The 19,246-nt window shown below is 52.1% G+C and overlaps 1 protein-coding gene across 1 annotated transcript in view; it reads left to right on the top strand.

The window, feature by feature from the left end:
- The window catches only part of RFX3 (regulatory factor X3), a 274,479-nt gene that overhangs the window by 235,568 nt on the left and 19,665 nt on the right, over positions 1–19,246 (top strand). Inside the window, exons 13-14 of the mRNA XM_075559876.1 lie at positions 3,069–3,218; positions 8,913–9,121. Coding sequence (XP_075415991.1) covers positions 3,069–3,218; positions 8,913–9,121 — 359 coding nt within the window. The remainder of the gene's footprint in view (positions 1–3,068; positions 3,219–8,912; positions 9,122–19,246) is intronic.

Here is a 19,246-nt window from a genome sequence, read left to right as displayed (position 1 = left end):
CTTAAAGGGAACTGTCGCCTCGTACTTGGCGTGTTCGGCATGGGGCGGCTTGTCTTCACTCTGTCTGCAACCGGCCAGTGACCTTCAGACTAACCCGTGACCATGTTCTCAGAACAGCTTTGGGTTCGTTCTGTCTAAATTTTAGCGCCCTGGGTCCTATGGGTGGCTGTGTGTCCGGGACCCTACCGACTGTCAAGAGTCCAGCAAGATGGCAAGGTCTTCAGTTTGGGAGGCAAAAAGGGAGGCTGACAAGTCACCCAAACTATGACCAGCTCCCACTTCCTTCTGCTTTTGACTCAAAGTTTGTGATACCGCTCCCCTTCTCTGGAGGAGCGTAAGCCAACCCCAAGCCCCTGCCATCAAGTCGATTCTGACTCCTAGCAGCTCTGGGGGACAGAGTCAAATGGCCCCGATGGGTTTCCCCATCTCTTTAAGGAGATGATCTGCCTCGTCTTTCTCCTATAGAGCAGCTGCTGCGTTTGAACCACCAACCTTGTGGCTAGCTGCAGGTGCCACCAGGGCTCCCACGATATGCAGGCCTGGATACAGGGCTCTTTAAATTTAAGATTCACTGTGAATGTTAGGTCCTCCCTTCCCCCCCATCCATGGGCTCCATTTCTGGGGCTCGGTAGCCCCATGTGGCTGGGTTCCTAGCGACCCCATTGGGCATCGAGTTTCCACCATTGCAGGACAATCTGTGTCTAAGCTTGGTTCCCAATGGCCGCCTGGGCATGGGCACACCCATGAGGTGCTATTTGATTGGGTCAGTCAGAGCCTGCCTTTCCATGTGTAGCATTAGTTAGATTGACAGCAGCCCTGCTCCTCCCAGAAGCACTGCCCTGCCGAGTTCCTTTGGAAGGGATGGGCTGGACTCAGCTGCAGCCTTAGCCACCTGGCCCAGGTCTAGAGTTGATCTGAGGGATTCACCTTCAAGTGGAGCATGCCTTTCCTGCTACTCTCTCCCTGCCACATAGCCCTTGACCAACTAGCTCTCAACCCATGGAGCCAGCCGACCCCGGTTCAAATCCCACCACTGCCCAGCTGGTTTAGCCTGACCTTGAACAAGCCACTTTCCTTCCTCAAGCAACACTGCATGTCTGTAAGAACAAATGGAGAGACTTGGACATGATAATATTCACAGGGTGCTAGGCAGTGCCTGACCCCAAGCACGTACTCAGTGAATATAGACCCCAAGGTGAAATTAAGCCCTAGACGCTTCTTCAGTGAGGGCAATGTGCGAGCTTTCCCCCCAACCTCCACAGGGCCCTGAAGCAGCTCACCAATAAGGTAGAGCATCCCGAACCCCAGGAACCCCCCTCCGCCACGCAGCCACCCAGCTTATCAGCCACCTGCTGCCTTTGGACTTTTCCTGTTGTGGCTACGAATAGGCTGCACCATGGACGATAGCCATTTTCTACGCATGTCCTTCCGTGACAACAGTCTGCATTCTCTGAGCTGCAAGATCCTTCTCAAGCCTCTCTTTTTGCACCTTTCCTGCCCCATTTGCCTCAGCTCACTGCCCTCTAAGTTCCCCAGCTAGTCTGTCCAAGTTGCTGCTGTCAGATTTGGTCCCGTGTAAGGAGTTCTTACAAGAGATTCACGCCCAGGGCAGGCGTTCCTGACCAGTCAGTGTGGTCAGCACTGTGTGGTTCCACTGCCGGCCTTCACTACCCACAGCAAGGAAAGCCAGCCCCGTGCACTGTTGCAATGGAGTTCAAATGAATGCACCACTGTGCGTGCTACGGAAACCCTGGTGGCGTAGTGGTTACGTGTTGGGCTGCAAACTGCAAGGTCAGCAGTTCAACACCACCTGCCCCTCCAAGGGAGAAAGATGAGGCTTTCTATGTCTGTGAAGAGTTGCAGTCTGGGAACCCACAGGGCCACATCTATGCTGTCCTGCAGAGTCACCGTGAGTCGGCCTCCACTCAGTGGCAGCGAGTTGCGTTTGCTGCGTGTATATGACAAGTGTCCAGCAGAACAGATTCCGATGCCTAGGTTTGTTTGGTTAGATGGTTGGTTGACTGGTTAGTTGGTTGTTTTTCTTCCCTGTTGCCTTTGCCGTCTTTCACCGTAATCTGGTTTGTGCCAAGTCTCATCAGGAACAGATGGTGCCTGCACAAGGGGTTGGTTGAAGGGAGCTTAGGAAGGGCTGGTTTTCCAAGGTGTGGGCGGAATTCAAAGCAAGGAGGGGCGATGACACTGCCCAGGACTAGTCCCAGCAGGCCGTGTGAGCAGCCCACCGACGCACTCCCATCCCTCCACCCAGAACTGCGACCTTAGGAAGGAAGCAGGCTCGGCCAGAGGCTGTGGGGAGAACCGCTCTGACCACTGTTCTTCCTGCCTTGGCCTTTAATCAGTCAAACTCAACTGAAAGTCCGTGGTCAAGGACATGGTCCCTGTGGACCCTCTAGCCCTCCTGGGCACAGGCCAGGATGGGGAAATTCAAATTCCATAAAAGCTCTTCGGGTTACTTTTCTCTGATCAGTCCATCCGGGGCTGTTTGCTAATAAAGGCACTCATGTTTCCCGTCAAAATGACTCACTTTTACAAGATGGGAGAGGTCAGAGGGGATCTGCAAGGGCTCTGCTCTGGACGTCCGAGTACACACATGCACACATGCAGGACAGAGCGCAGGCCCGGGAGGTGCAGTGTGACTTTCCCCATGGAGAGGCAAATGTGTCTGTCTGCTTCCTAGCTGACTGTCCTCATCGAGGGCAAAGCAGTGGTGGGAAACCGCCATGGCTTCCTGCTTCCCTCACTAATGTCACTTCTGGCTGCGCGGATGAGTGGTTTCTTGTGAGATCGGCTTAATTAGTGCCACCCTCAGATGCCACAGCACGTGGGCGTGTGAGCCTTGACCTCCACCTCCCCGAGAGGCAAATAATAGATGGAGGCAGAGCGCGTGCTTGGCGCACACACGCGCAGATTAGCAGCAAGCTCTCCCCACCCGCATGAGGAGTGCGTGTCGGGGGAGCCTGTGGAGTTGGGCCGGAGAAGGTTGGACGATGACAGAGGTGCCCTTTCCTGGCGGGCAGTAAACTCGCCCCTCTAATCGGGCTTCTCCGCAGGTTGCCGCTGTAAGTGCCTTTGCCCAGACTCTGCGAAGATACACGTCGCTCAATCATCTGGCCCAGGCCGCGCGCGCAGTGCTCCAGAACACGTCCCAAATCAACCAGATGCTCAACGACCTCAACAGGGTCGACTTCGCCAACGTCCAGGTAACTCGCCCCTTCACGCATGCCATCCTGCCTTCCGGTCTCAGTGCTCTCGCGGGCCGGAGACCTGTGTTCCCGAGGACCACAGGTGGGCAGCTTTGAGGTTCAGAAATATATTCTTTCCACAATTCAGGAGGCTAGACATGCAACAGTGCAACTAGCTCTTGAGGAAGGCGCATATTCTCTCTGTCTCTCTCTCTCTCTCTGTGTCTCTCTCTCTCTCTCTCTCTCTCTCTCTCTCTCTCTCTCTCTCTCTCTCGGAAAGGTCCTCATCTCTTCTCAGCTGAGCAGCTCTCTCCCCACACATGGGCTCAGATTGGCTTGCACCACACCCCATGATGACACAGCCTTATAACCAGGACCAGGAAAATCCTCCATTCCCAAGGGGATCCCATCCTCAGGGTAGGGTGAGGAGCCCAGCGCTTGCAGGCACCCAGGTTGTCCTGACGTCCCCATCTCACGTTGCCTCTCTGTCCCCGTCACCTCGTGATCAAAAGCAGTCCTGTTGCTGGCTGCTAGGATGGCCCCTCCCACAAGCCTTAGTCCCACTTCTGCGCTTGTGGTGGTGGCTGCTGTCCTTGTTGGGTGCTGTCTGGTGGGTTCCCCGCGCAGTGACCCAGGGAACGGCAGATGAAATACTGCTCGGTCCTGTAAAAGGGAGCAGACAGCAGAATTCAAGGTTTGGTTTATTTTAGCCTCCATCCCACTGCCTTCCGCTCGTCTCCGACTCATGGCGCCTCTTAGGACAGCGTCGAACTGCTTCTCAAGGTTTCCGAGACTGCCCGCCGTTACAGGCACAGCGATGGCCTGTTGGCCTTGTGAGTCGAAGCCCAGCACTTGACCTGCGCTGCCACCAGGGCTCCTTTTGATTCGTTCCCGGGTGCAGTAAATTGTTGTTGCTGCCAAGTATCGTCAAGTCCGCTCACACTCGGCCCAGCGGACAGCAGAAGGGACAGGGCCCAGGCCGGCGCCACCATCTAGCCCACTGTTGGAGCCACCAGGTCGGCCTAGTTTCCTTTCCTCCAGCTCCTGAGGCAGGTCAACTCCACAACTTTTCTCTCCGTCTACCTGCACACACACAGCCACGCACACACACATCACGTTCACAAGAAGGAACGCTCTCAGGTCCACAAAGCCACCGACTTCACCTTTTTTCAGCGGAGCTCACCTGGTTGGGTTGTAATGAGATTAGTAAACGTTTGGGCGGCCTTCAAGTCAGCGAATGCTGTTACAATGTTTATTTCAAATCCTCACCTGGAAAAGACAGGCGTCGAGGTACCTTCAGAAACATCCAGTGATTGAGGCAGCTTCCAGCCTCCAGGGGCAACTTTGGCCCCGTAGCTGGTCGTTTTAGGAGTGGCCTACAGTGGGGTCTTCTGGGTGGTGGGCACCAAACACAGGGGCATCTTCACATCCCAAACCATCGGCTCTGAGTCTACCCTGCTGCATCCCCTAACCCAGACTGGCCCTCCCCTCCGCGCTGGGTGGCATTAACGGTTCACCATGTCACTGCTAACCTGATGAGGTGGTTCGAGTCCACCTTGAGGGGCTTCTGAAAAATGACCTGGGGACCCTCTCTCTGCCCGAAGCAGAGTTGCCAGAGATCAGAACCAACATAATGTCAACTTATTCACCTGTTCACCATCATGACAGTTACCAGAGTCACACCTGTCGGATTTCTAAATGTCTGTGCCCCCTACAGAAGCTCGTCCATCTCCCCTACACGTTCCTGCCCCGTCCCTCTAGCTTTGGCAAGCAGTCTCTTTCTCCAGGTTGTAGATTTCATCATATGAAGGTTGTAGTGTTCTGAAGAGTGTCCATCAGAAAGAAGGGAACCCTGGACAAGGTGGATTGGCACAGTGGCTCCCACCATGGGCACCAGCGTGGCAGTGGTTGTGAGGGGCTTTGCTCTGTCCCACATGGGGTCACTGTGGAGATGCAGCCAGCTCGCCTGCCCCCAAGACGACAACAGCAAAGAGCATGAGCCTGAGTCATGCAGTTCCTTCCACCGCCTCGCTCTCCCACCAGTAAACTCTTCTTTAGGCCGCCGGAGCACACAAGGCATTCCTCCATAGGTGGCATCACAATGGTGCTCTTTTCTTGTTTCCTTGATTGTAAGTGGTAGCTTTTTTTCTGCATTTTGGCATAAGTGGGGTACGTGGACCGATGCTCATTGTATGCCCTGGTATTTTTGTGTGGGAAAGTCATTCTGGTATCAAAGCTCCTGGTGATCCCTCATCATCTTGGCTATAATTTATTGGCGAGTTCAGAAATCTTCAAGTGTTCATCCTTAGCACTTCCAGCTGTAGAATGGAAATACCCAAGTTCCGTGTATAAGGGAATATTTACAGTATTCTTTATTGTTAGTACATTCACAATTTTGAGAGTGTTGTTTTTTTTTTTAAAAGAAAAAGCCAAAATAATTTGCTGTTGGATTTTTAGGGTTATTTTTTCATAGCAAAAACTAGCTGCCAAGCAAAGACTGTATTCGACTTTATGGTAAAAAAGGGAAATGAAATTCTTCTTGATACCAGTAAGTTCTCTTTCTTATCAGTGCTCGAAATAAAACTTTTGGGGGAAAGAAACACAAAGAAAATAAACCTTCCTCACGCCTGGTCTCTGCCGCCCGGCGCTTCTTCCCTGGGTCCTCTCACAAACTCTCGCTCAGAAGATAAATTGGTACAAGATTTCCAGAAGTCATTTATTAACAGCGTCTCCTCAAAGATCTTACCTACCTCGCCCTCCCTCGTTTTACAAATCTGTCCTGCAGAAGCAAATGGAAAATAAGCAGCCACATAGTTACTCCTGACTGTGTGCCGACCAGTGGAAAATCGGGACAAACACAGGCTAGCCCAGATGAGGCGTAGCCTTAACCACGGCAGCCAGGGCTGCTCTTGCTGGGTCCTGCGCATCAGCACTGCCAGGACTAGGTCAGCAAGCCACACGATGGATGGGTGTGTTTAATTATGGAAATGGGGGTGCTGTAGCGGGAGAGGGTCCCTAAGTGAGGAATGGGTGAGTGTTGTCGAATGAACCCAAGCAGAAGGTCTAGTCCAGTGGATACTCTGGCCTCGTACTCTTACACGTTTGCATGACCACGTACACTGATATCACGTGAAAAGTCTGACGCATGTCTCCTTCCGTGCGTTGTTCTGGCTTCTTAATATTGGCATTGTTGAAATTCTTGATTCCCTCCCCCCTTCCTTTCTGTTGCCATGTATTTTAGGTTCTTGCTTTTTTCCCCTATGATCATATTTTTGCATCTTTAACATATTTAAAAGTGATAACTGAAAGGTAAATTTGAGATCATAGGCTTTGCGCTGAGTCCTATGAGAAATGGATCGGACACTGATGGCCTTGTCCCGTGAAGCTGGTACAAAAACTAGGAGGTGCCCTGGGGAGGCGAACACTGTTCCACTTGCAGAGCCCCTGGGTTGCAATGCGGCTTCGATGGGGAAGAGTCAGGAGGATGAGAAAAGAGGGGGGCAGCCAGGCAGTGGAGATTCGGGAAGCTGAACTTGTTGATTTGGAGAACGTTGTCTTCTGAGAACCATACAGAATGAAGCTATGTAGACGCTCCTTTCAGAGAAATACCCAGAGCACTCAGGAGTGTTTTATACAGAGAATAAGGATCTTCATCACCCCGCCCACAAATTCTGCCCACCCCACCCCAAAGTTGTCCATCCTCAGTAACTCTCAGGACGCAGTAGCCTGCGCTGAGAAGTGCCTGGTTAAGTCTCACTGCTCCAGTGTGTGCTTTGGGAAACCGAGGCCCACAGAGATGAAAGCCTCGCTTGGGGCCCCTGGGTTCAATTCAGGGCCTGGATTAAAATCCATGTATTTTGATCCTCAGTCAAATAATAAAATCTATTCATTTTATCTTGACCTTGACGACACAGTTTCTGCTTTTAATCTTAAAATACAGCCTAAAACTGGAAACAGTTCTTAACTGGTTGCCACAATTGAAACAACCAAAGAAACAAAACCCAATGACATGGAGTCCTTTCCAACACATAGAGACCCTGTAGGACAGGGCAGAACTGCCCCTGTGGGTTTCCCAGACTGTAACTCTCTACGCGAGGAGAGGCCAGCTGATGGTTGGAATTGCAGACCTTTTGGATGGATTGCAGCCCAATACATAGCCCGCTATGCCACCAGGGCATAGCCAACATGCTTTGGGCTGGTAAACTCAAGGTCAGCAGTTTGAAACTACCAGCAGCTGCACATGTTGAAAGTCGAGGCTATTGTCTTTGATCTTGAAAGTCTTCTTTGCTCTCGGCAAGCACCTGGTGTTGTCTGCATATTGTAGATTAGGAGTCCTCTTCCAGTCCTGCTGCCACATTCTTCTTCATGTGGGCCGGCGGCTCATAATTTGCTCACATTCAGCTGGGATATAGCCCTTCCCATCTTGCTCGGCATGAACAAGGGCCGCTTGGTGTGGGTATAGTTCCTGCATGAGCACCGTGAAGTGTTCTGGGTTTCCACACGTCTCAGTGGTATCCGTCATTGATCCGCATAGCAGAAAGCCTTCATTGATAGTCCATAAACCACAAGGAAACACCTTTCAGGTTATTCTCTGCTTTGAGTCAACTTCCATCCGACATCGCAGTGCTGGCCCTCTTTCCACACCCTCTTCTGAATCTGAGTCTAACTCGAGTGTCTGGCAGCTGCCCTTTTGCTAGACTGCCACAGCCCTTTGGAATTAGCAACAGCAGTGTTTGACTTGCATGTGATATTAATGATGTTTTCCCATCGTTTCTGCATTTCCCCTGCGTTCGTACGGCCAACCTTTGGGTTAGCAGTGCAGTACTTAGCAACAGCATAGCCAGGGCGCCTTTGGAGCGAAATGAACCCCCGGCACAGCTACCGCCTGCTTCTCTGTCTGTAGTGATGCCTTGCATGTTGCTATGACACCAAACGGCTTGCAGGGCAACTTCCTTGCTCACCAGGCGGAAAGGCTTGGTGTGAGATTTCCCAAAGGCAGCCAGTTGAAACCCCACGAGTCCCATCCCCTCGTGCCGTGGGCCACTGTGAGTCAGGGCTTGTCTTGACGGCTGCTAAGAACAGAGCTAGTAGATGTGGTGTGCTAGAGAAACAAATCCAGAGACACTCCTCTATGGCTAAGAAAGAGCGCGATATCAACAAGTAATAATATATCCAGAAGGCATCCCAGCCTGGTCCCAAAAGTCCCTCTGCAGTCATGTAGCCGCATGCTGGTGTTGCAGATGGGTGCACCAGGAAGCTGGAAGGTCAGAGGCTGGTGGGTCAGTCGTGTGGATGCAAAGTTGGTGGAAACGTGGCAGGGCGCCAACAGCTCTCAGGGTCAGGCAGCCCACATGGGGCCACCCCTGGAGGCAGGTGGACACAGAGCCACAGGGAAGTCCCAGCAAGGAGGGACGCAAAGTGGCAGAGAGACAGTTCCCAGAGCCCTTCACTCTCATGCAGAAGGCCACACCTGCAAGGTGTTCTCAAGCTACCACTGGTCGACAGGTTTGATCCAGCCCTAGCCAAGAGGGCCGAGTTGGCGTGACGTCAGAACCAGTGCCTGCGTTCTCAGGGGCTGGCCATCTCTTGGCTTCTCTGCACCGTGTGGCGCCGTCCATCTCGGCTTCCCTCCATGCGCCCGGTGTGCGTGCTCCCGCGCCGTGGAGAGATGCCGAGTTGAACCTTTCCTTTGCTCTCTGTGTGCTGTCCCAGGAGCAGGCTTCCTGGGTGTGCCAGTGCGACGACAACATGGTGCAGAGACTAGAAACGGACTTCAAGATGACCCTGCAGCAGCAGAGCACCCTGGAGCAGTGGGCCGCCTGGCTGGACAACGTGATGGTGCAGGCGCTGAAGCCCTACGAGGGCAGGCCCAGCTTCCCCAAGGCCGCCAGGCAGTTTCTGCTCAAGTGGTCTTTCTACAGGTATCGCCCTCATGTCTGCTAAGCCTTGTTCTTCACGATCTGCCGGTGTGCCTGTGAGTGTGTGTGTGTGTGTGTGTGTGTGTGTGTGTGTGTGTGACTGTGTGCATATGTGTGTTTGGTCTTCCCAGACCAAAGAGATAAGAGGGAAGCCCTCCATTTGCAGCCACTCCCCGCTGTTCTGCCTTCAACCCAGCCCATCACGAGCGTGCTACCGGGAGGCTCCGTGGAAACCGGCGTTCTACTTGGGCGTGAAAAATGCAAGTGCAGTAAAGCCGCCTGCTGAAAGCCCTCGTGGATCCCCAGTGGGACTCTCTGTTGGCTCAGGTGTTCCTCTGGCCTCGCTGCTGCTCTCAGCTTTGGTGGGGACCCTCGCAGTGTGGCCCCTCGCCCAGTGGCGTCACCTCTCTCTTGGAAGCCTGTTAGAAATGCAGAGTACACCTACCTACTTGAGTCAGAAGCTGGGGCCCCAGCCAGGGACCTATGGTGTAACCCGCCCTGCGGGTGGCCCTGCAGCAGGCCCAGACCCATCTCCAGGACAAAACAAAGCAGAACATCAGCTGCCATTGAGCCCACTCTGGCTCACTGCCACCCTATAGGGCAGAGCACATCTGGTCCCTAGAGTTTGGGAGACCATAAAGCTTTTGCCAAACTGCTGATCTTGCAGTTAGCAGCTCAGTGCCGAGCCCACGGCCTGCCTAGTTTTGTCTGTAACAACCTGGTTGTTTCAAAGCTGGGGACACATCAGAATTCACATTAAAAACCAAAAACGTTAGGTGCTTCCCTAGACCAACTGAGTCAACAGCTTCGTCGTCAAGGGGGCCAGGTGAGGAGTGGAGAGGATTGGCAATTTATTTCTCAAAACCTAGCCTGGACATTCTAAAGCACACGTAATATGAGAACCAGTAGCATAGCAGACAAACTAACAAACTCCCTGCCATCAAGTTGATGCCAACTCACAGAATTGCCCCCTGTGATTTTCCAAAACTGTCACTCTTTACGGGAGTAGAAAGCCCTGTCATTCTCCCTTGGAGCAGCTGGTGGTTTCGAACTGCTGACCTTGCAGTTAGCACCCTCTACATAACTTCTCAGAACTCTCAGTACCATCAGCTCAATTCCGACTTATAGGACAGGGTAGAACTGCACTTGTCGGTTGCCGAGATTGTAAATCTGTAGGGAGTGAAAAGCCTCATCTTTCTTCCTCAGAGCAGCTGGTGGGCTTGAACTGCTGACCTGGTGATTAGCAGCCCGATGAGTAACCCACTCTGCTAGGAGTGCTCCATAACAGCTAATTAGTCATGTGGATTACTTTTTTACTAAAATACTGTAGGCGTGTGTAGGTTTTATGGACCCAGAACCCCAAGACTTTCTGACTATATGTCATCATGGTATCAGATATCGGGGTGAAATGGTGATCATAGTGTTGCCACAAGGGTTAAAAGCACAGTCCCTGTAAATTGTCCTTTATACCATATGCACGTAGGATGGAGGTGACAAATGGACTTTTGTTTTATAAATTACAAAGATAAGTTGTATTTTTAACCCTGGTCTGCTAGGCTGGGTTGTCTAGCAAACAAAACCAGCAATACTCATCTATGTGTAAAGAGGGTTTTCTATCAAGAAGGCATGTAATTCTGGTCCACGAATCTGATGCTCGCCGGTCCCCGTCAGACTCCCCTACCTGCAGGCCAGTGAGGCTGGAAGGTGAAGCCTCAGGCAAGGAGATCACAGGCGGGTGGGTGTAGTCGCATGCCCCCAAGTCAGCTCTCAGAGTCGAGTGGCCCACTTGGGGCCCTTCCTAGAAGCAAACAGGGTCTCAGCAAACAGGAAGGTGGAGGGCAGAAAGAGAGGGGGTGGGGCGAGGGTGCTCCCCAATGTCTGTCTTTTAAAAAACCCCACACCTCCCAGGAAGCTGCGTCAGGCCGTGACTTGATGGACAGGTTGGGTTCTACGCTGGCACAAGGGCCAGTTGGAATAAAATCCAAATGCCAGACCTGGTCTTGTTCTTCCAAGGAGCCCTGGTGGTGCTACCCTTGAGCACTCGGCTACTAACCCACAGCTCAGGTTCTGAGCCCCTGCAGCCAGCTGGCAGGGAAAACACCTGGTAGTAAGCTACCCACAGTTCTGCTCGGTCACATAGGAAGTGACTCAAGGGCACCCAACAATTGTCCTGATGAGAGTTTGACTTTTTTCCCCTCTTTCAGATAGAGGATAGAGGTGACCTTATTGCGGGGACCCGAGAACCACCTCTCCTCTGGGGTGCAGGTAGTTCAGACACTGCCACGCTGTTGACTGTGGCTGTGAGCACACTGCTTGGACACCAGTGGTGCCTCCCTCCCCTCCCCAGCCAATTGTGAAGGAGACTGGGTCTGGGAATAGTAACAGTTTAGGAGTGAAGGCCGGAAGCTGGGAGACCTGCAGGGCGTCTGTGTGGTCTGGGCCATGTCTTTAAAGATGGTGCCAGAGACTTTGGTTCTTAAGATAAGTGAACGTTTCCTTTCACAATGACTTTGAGTCCACCTCGGTTTCTTAATCCACCGTAGAAGGTGTAAGTCCGAGACACGGGCAGCCCTAGCTTATGAACGCCCTACTAATGGACATCTCCTAGCCCTTCAATGCTGGCCTTCAAACTGGTTCAATCAGGGCTGGTGAAGCGAAGCAAGAACAGACCGGGATCTGTACAATTTGGGTGGTTTGTCACAGTAACCGGAACGGGAAAAGGACAGGCTGAGGTCTTGGGTGGTGGTGAACCCTTTCAGGAGCCTACTGCCTGGAAGCGGATCATTGGCAAGGACCGTGGAAAGCCACACACACACACACACACACACACAGCCTGGAAGCGGATCGTTGGCAAGGACTGTGGAAAGACACACACACACACACACACACACACACACACACACACACGGTGGGCTGCCATCTTTGATCAGGCACCACCGAAGTTGAAGTCCTGCTCTAGCGTTCACGGAAACATGCCCTCACCTTGAAAAGATGGAACCAGCCCCGCCAGCCTTTCTGCTGGCAGCCAAGTGCTTAGCTGTAACTGCCTCCAGGCTCCTCAGGAAACCAATGGCATGGCCAGAGTCTCATCGTGGCACCACCAGCAGCTTGGCCACCACTGAAGAGACCTGCAATTAATCGCCTTTTCTTGCAAATTCGCCTTAGCCTCTCGCCCCTGCTCCAACTGACTGTCCCTTCTTAGTGACGCCGTTAGGAATGGTTCTGTTAGTCACATAGGGACCGCCTGTCTGCATTTCATTCACGGTGGAATGATGCTTACTTACCTCACTGAAGTAACGGTGCAGTGTCCAGCCCACGTTCGACTGCAGGCAAAAGACTCCTGCCAGGCTCTCGGTGTGAGCGTTGAGTTCGGCTTTTGGTAGTGGAATCGCTCCAGAATCCTCCCTGCCCTGCATTTAGCCCACCCCCCCTTTGCCAGTGAGTCAATGCTGGCTCACAACAACCCCATAGGACAGGGTGGCACTGCCCGCGTGAGTTCCTGGGACTGCCGCTCTTTGCAGGACTAGGAAGCCCTTCTTTCTCCTCCGAAGTAGCTTGGGGTTTCAAACTGCTGACCTTTCGGGTCGTAGCCAAATGAATGACCTGACACCTCTACGCCTCTAGTCTCCACAAGTTCAGACCCTCCTTCTTCGGGGGCTGCTGGACGTGGAGAGCCCTGGCATGCCTCAGTGAGGCCAGGGTTAGCGTTGGATCCGGTGATGGTGAGGAGTTTGTGGGCAGCAAATGGAGGTTTCCCCTCAAGATCTGGGGGACGTGCATTAGAAAGCAGGGCGGTAGCACCCCAACATCACTGCGTCTGCAGGTGTAGGAATGAAAGAACAACTCATTGTCATCGAGTCGATTCCAGCCGGTAGCAACCCCATAGGGGTTTCCAAGACTGCAGCTCATTACAGGAAGAGAAACCTTCCTTCTCCTGTGGAGTGGTTGGTGGTTTCGAACTGCCAATCTTGAGGTTCACCACCCAATGCATGACCACTATGCTACCAGGGCTCTGTGCTAAGAAGAGGAGAATTCAACACTGGAATTTGGCAACGTTGAGAATTGATTTTTATTTATCCATCCGCCCACCCCCCAGAGATTACAGTCCCATGGAGGTTAGACGGTATAGAAGTCGCCATCATTGGTTATTCTGCAGCCGCACCTGCAAGGCCTGAGCCGGTGCAGCTCCGTCGGAGAAGAGGGGCTGGGAACCCTTTGCCTCTGTCTCATGACGTGTCCACCTGCCCTTCCTCCTCCCTCTGATTCCCTTTCCTGCTGTATTTAGTTGATGCCATTTCAGAAATACCTTTCGAGAGCCCTCGTCTCCACCGAGATCTGTGGCAGGTATCTTGAAAGGTGAGAAAATTACTGACTTGTATTTTTTTGTTCCCATAGCGCATCCCCGGCCTGCCCTCTGTCCTCCCAGAGCTGGGGATAATTGGCTTGTTATTATTAGACACTGTTATGGTTATTATTTTCATCTCAAGCAGGCTTGGAGGCCCACGGTTCATAGTCGCAGGAAGAGAGGCATCACCCAGCAGATGCATCCCTCCTGTTGGTAGGAAAAGCCAAGGGCTCAGAAACACAGGCTCGCCAACCCAGCCCACCGCAGCCAAGTTCTTTCAGACCGAGCAGCCCCAGTAGGACTGAGCAGAACTGCCTCATCCGGGTTCCAAGGCTCTAAATCCTCACCGACACAGACAGCCGTGCCTTTCTCCTGGGGAGGACCTGGTGGGGCTGAACCACGCCTTTCTGGGTAGCGGCCAGGTGCTTGCACCACCGGACCTCTGGGCACCATTCAGGAGCACAGCGCCTCTGACAGCTGAGCTGCGTTGTGTTGTGTGGTGGTTTTGTTTTTCCTGAGACAAAGAGCATATTGATTAATGAACACTGCAGTCACAGACTATCAGAGAAGCAGAATTACAGGAATGAAATTTGTGGGGGGGGGTTCCCCTTCCAAATGTGTTTCGTGTTTGTAGTCACCCCTGGTTGTTCTGAGGTCACTCGGTCTCCTGTTTTGTAAAATTCTGTGTGTGTAGCTATATGCACAGGACTGAGGGGGCTTCCAGAAGTCGATGGAAAAATGGAATTGGAGGATAATGACATTTTCCCTCAAACTTTTTGAAGCCCCCTTCCCACCCCACCCCCATACTAAAAGGAGCCCTGGTGGTATAGTGGGCTGTGCATTGACCTGCAGAACCATAAAGTCTGCAGTTCAAACCTACAGCAGCTCCTCCAGAGAAAGATGAGGCTGTCTGCTCCTGTAAAGATGTCAAGGGTCGGAAACCCACAGGGACAGTTCTACCCTGGCCTGTCGGGTCGCTATGACTTGGAATCGACTGGGCAGCAGTCGCGCACTGAGTAAGCTAGCGCAGAGCAGCCCTTCACCCCGCCCGGTCCCCACCCTCTGCACCCAGGGGGCACCCTCTTCTGGGCTCCTCGGGCCATTCAGTACGTCATCCAAACACGCCACTTTTACGGAAGCCAATTCAAGCTCGGATGCCTCAGATGAGAAGGAACATGGAGAGCCCTGCCAGCCCACAAGTGGACAATGCATGGCACGTCCCCACCGGGGCCCTCCCTTTAGGTCCCCAGAAGTGCTAGCCAGAGAGAAAGACTGTTCGTGGGGCAGAGGGCCACCTGTGTGTTCCTCTCTCCTCCCCCAAGGACAGACCTCCCCACCCCCCCACCCCGCCCCGTTCTCCACTCCCTCTCACACACAGTGAGACGGGCTGGTTATCAACTGTGTTGTGGTTCGTTAGGAAGATAAAGACACAAAGGTGTTTCTCATCCATTCTGAAAGAGTGACTGTTGCAACTCTGGTAGTAAAAGGAGTTGGATTCACCGTAACTTAGCAACATGCTACTCGACGGAGTCTGCTTGCAGTGCATCTCAGAGCAGTCCAGTCGGACAGTAGGTTTCCAATTAAACTGTGAATTGTGTCTGTGTGTTAGTCCAGGTGGACCAGAGAAGCAAATTCATAGACACTCGTGTGTATAAGAAAGAGCTTTATATACAAGAGCAATTGTATATTGAGAGACATCCCAGCCCAGTCCAGATCAAATCCATGAGTCCAATATTAGCCCATATGCCCCACACCAATCTATAAATTCCTCTTCAGACTCACGCAACACATGCAAGGACGCCGAGTGCAGGAAGATCACAGGACAGTGGGTCTTGGGGATCCAGTGGGTGGAAGCATTCAGCGCTGGTGTGGGTCTCCACGTGGCATCTCCAGCTCCAGGGCTCTAGCTCCATCAGCATAGCTCCAGCTCCTTGTGGCTTGTCAACAGGAATGTCTCACAGGGAGACAAGTAGAGAGCGTGTGTGTCCCACCTCTAGGGAGGAAGACAGGAGTTCCCAGAATCCTCAGGAGAAGACCATGCCCACATAGAAGCCTCATTGGCTGTGACCTGATTGACAGGCTAGACTACACCCCTTTGTAAGTTGACAAGAGGTTATGTAACTGCCACAGGCAGGTAAAACTTAATGTGTAGGGCCTATCACAGAATGATGCAGGCACCATGTTGACAAGATCCTCACCTTATTCCTTCCCAAACATGGCCCACCCATCAGTATTTTTAAAATATTAACTAGATAATGATCATTGTGGGTTAGGACCTTGGTTTGGGGGGTGGTGTTTTGGGATAGTTTGTGTGTTTGTGTCTCCCCCCCCACACACACACACATCAACAAAATGTAGAATTCTATGTACATTTGTGCTGACGTAATTAGCTAACGTACCCAAAGTTTCCAAATTATGCAAAGTTTCCAAATTATGCAGGCCACCAGGGGGCAGTATGAGTCAGAGTTGACAAGATGGCACCAGGCCCACAGCAGAGCAAGAGCTGATCACAAAACAATGCTCTTCAGTAGAAGCCGCCGGCAGAACAACCCAAACCCACAGGCCGGTTCCACAGGACCAACAGGCCTGCCATCTCCGCTCACTGGCCGCCAGCCACCGAGGCCTCCTGCGCATCACGTGGGGTTCTGCCTCAGGGCCTCTGTCTTTACCAACCCTGCCATCAGGAATCATGTTTGCTTCTTTGAACATGGGCCCTCTTTGCTCAGTGTCTTCTCAGATACCAGCTCCTCAGAAAGAGTGCCCCCTTCCTTATCCTACAAGACCCACACCACTTACCCCAATTGTGTGTTTTTTACCCTCCGAAGGATTTATCACTACTTGAGGTCATTTGTTTTCGTGAAGTAGTCGGCTAAGCATTGGGCTGCAGACCACGAGGTTGGCTGTTCAAACCTCCCAGCTGCTCTGCAAGAAAAAGACGAGGCTGGCCCTGTAGAGATTCACAGCCTCAGAACTCCACACAGAGCCACTGCGAATCCACTTGATGGCAGTGGTCTCTGTAAGTTCTTACTTTCCTGTTTTCAGGATCACTGGTGGCCCAGGGGTGAGGCTAACCTAAAGGTTGACACCGAACACACCAGTCATCCCACAGGAGGAAAACAAAACAGGCTGATGAGACAAAGATTTGGAGTCCGGTGAAGCCTTTTGTGGCCGTTCTCCTGTGTACAGGATCACTTTGGGTTGGGATGGGCTAGGCCTCAGTTGGGCTTGTCCTTCGATCTCCCCAGAGAAAATCCTTGATACGGTCTTAGTGGCTGGAGGGCCAGCTGCTCTCATGGTGTCCTCCTGCACAGCAGCAGGGAACCTGCCCTAGCCCTGCACGTCCTCCGTGGTGCCTTAGCATGGTAGAGGCCCCTGCTGCAGTGGGCATGCTACATGCTGAAGGCATGGCCACCCCAGGGCTTCTCTCCCAGCACCGTATCAGCCTTCTCCTGTGATCAACAGCATTGATTAGCTAGGTTTTTTTGCGAGTCAATCACCAGACCTTTCTCCCTCTTTTCAGTCTGGAACTTCCACCATCACCTGTTCACCCTGCCGTCACCCCGCTAAGGTTCGAAATCCTGGTGGCGTAGCTTCCAGAACCAGCAACACGCAGCCTAGCCACCTGGTGGCTCGCCAGAACCATCTCCATTAAAACCAGAATCCCTTCTGACCCGTTAGAGAGCAGATGCCCCAGGCACAGAGCAGGAACACAGACGATCCTTTGTTGAATGAAAAGATGCAACGTTTCTTAAGGGGGAAGCCAGCTTTGCGTTTCCATAAACAGGCCCGAAGAGCACGAGCCTCCTCCGCAGTCACTCACACGGTTTCAGGCTTCTACTCTAAGGACACCCGCTATGGCCTGGAGTTTTGTTTTTTGAGAAATACTTGTAGACAAAGAAAGAATTCATTCTCTCCCTGTGAGATTCATCCCTGCTGAGATAGCTTGACATTCAATTGGCCCAAAATAGTTAGGTGCTCACTTTCGAAATTTGGGGAACTGCAAGACACATGCCAAGAGTAAACTTACATCGCCCGTAGCTTTCCTTCCCAGAAACAAGCGCAAGAAACACGGTCTCTTTGAGCGCGATAGTGACGTAGTCGGCATCCAGTTGTTTGCCCAGGTTTTCTTGGCTGTATTTTCCCTTCACTATGCAGCTAATGACATGTGTCACTACGTGTCTTCAGAAACATAAGATCTGATGTATGTCGAGTCAGACAGTGTACTTTTATCCTTGACCATCAAGGTGATCTTTGGTATTTTGGATATCAGAAAGATACAAGTATTTCAGTGATTTTTTTTTAAACTGGGCTGTTTCTTCAAGTAACGTTGGGTAAAAGGGTTCAAACCCACCAGCTGCTCCTCAGGAGAAAGGTGAGGCTTTCTGCTCCTATAAAGAGTTGCCGCCTCGGAAACTCACAGGGGCGGTTCTGTCGGACAGACAGGGGCCCGATGAGCCCATCTGGACTCAGGTCGGTGAGTTGCCATTTCAGAAACAGGCACAGTCACCATCTTATAGGTCCGTCTTCCTTTAAGTTACATTTCTTTTCAGTTTGAGTAAGACTGTTCGTGTTTTGGGGGTGTTGGTTAGCCATTTGACCTCTCTAGGCTACATTTGGGAGAAAAACAAGGATTTCTGCTCCTGGAGAGAGTTAAAATATCCCAAAACCCACAGAGGCAATTGTACCCCGTCCTATAGGGTCACTGGGAGTCGGAATTGACTGGCGGGCAGTGAGTTTGGCTTTTGGAAGCTGTATTTTAAACATCCGCCTCCTTCCTTCAGCACAAGGGATATAATTCAGAGCCTCGGTTCTCGTCCTACGTTACTTAATTTTTCACTATCACCAGCTTCCCGTGACTTGGTGACTAGTGTGGGTAAAATTCATAGGCAGCGGTTTATTGTTATTTTTGTGTTGTTGTTGCCTTTGTCCTTTTGAGCTAACAGATCCCTGCCTTTCAGAAATTGTGCAGAGACACGGAAGTGTTTGTTTTAAATTGTCTAAAGATTCCAAAGAGTTGTTTCATGTCAAGTAGCTATCGTGCTCATCAATGAACTTTATAAACAGGTGATGCACCCACCTGATTTTAAGGAACGCGGGCACAGGATTATTAACCACGGTGCTCTGTGCCTGCTTGGCATCATCATTTACCTTTTCCAACCTAAATGTTCGCATGCTTCAAAGTAGGAATAGCTAATTGGTTTTATTGTGACTGGTTTCGCTGGGCTTCTGCCTAGTGGAAAATAACCTTCACTTGAACAGAAGTCAGTAAGAAAATGGAAATCCCCAAGTGAAGTCCTTTCCACCCAAACCGGCAGGGGCTTCAGCCATGTGCTCAGCTGTTTCCCCACCACCCCCATTGCCAGTCTGGGAACATGGCTTAGGATATTGTGTGACCCTTGCCTGACACAAATGCCAGTTCCCCAAAGGCCATTGCCCCCAAAGAGAAGGCCACCCGGTGCTAACCCACCGCCGGTGAGACTTTCCCTGGGAGTGGCCTTCTCTTAGGAAGGCCATGAGCTGTCAGCCGTCCGGCAGCCCCGGTAGGATTTGTGAGTTACATGGCGTCTGCTGACTTGCCTCGGAGAGCCTTCCCCGGGCAGGTGTGTTTAGCTTGAGTACAGATGCAGCCTCGGTGGGGGTTCCCTCCCATGATGAACCCCGTCTAAGCCAGGTGAACCCACGGCTTTCGGCAATGGCTTGTTGCACGGCCCGTGGCGTGGCTCGGGAACACGGGCCTGCCCGGGCCCGGAGTGCACTGGAGAGGGAGAGTGGGTTGCCCTGTC

This window comes from Tenrec ecaudatus, chromosome 10 (genome assembly GCF_050624435.1).
Source record: "Tenrec ecaudatus isolate mTenEca1 chromosome 10, mTenEca1.hap1, whole genome shotgun sequence".
Classification (NCBI taxonomy): domain Eukaryota; kingdom Metazoa; phylum Chordata; class Mammalia; order Afrosoricida; family Tenrecidae; genus Tenrec; species Tenrec ecaudatus.
The sequence above is the reverse complement of the archived record's forward strand: the minus strand, read 5'-3'. Positions and strand labels throughout refer to the sequence as shown.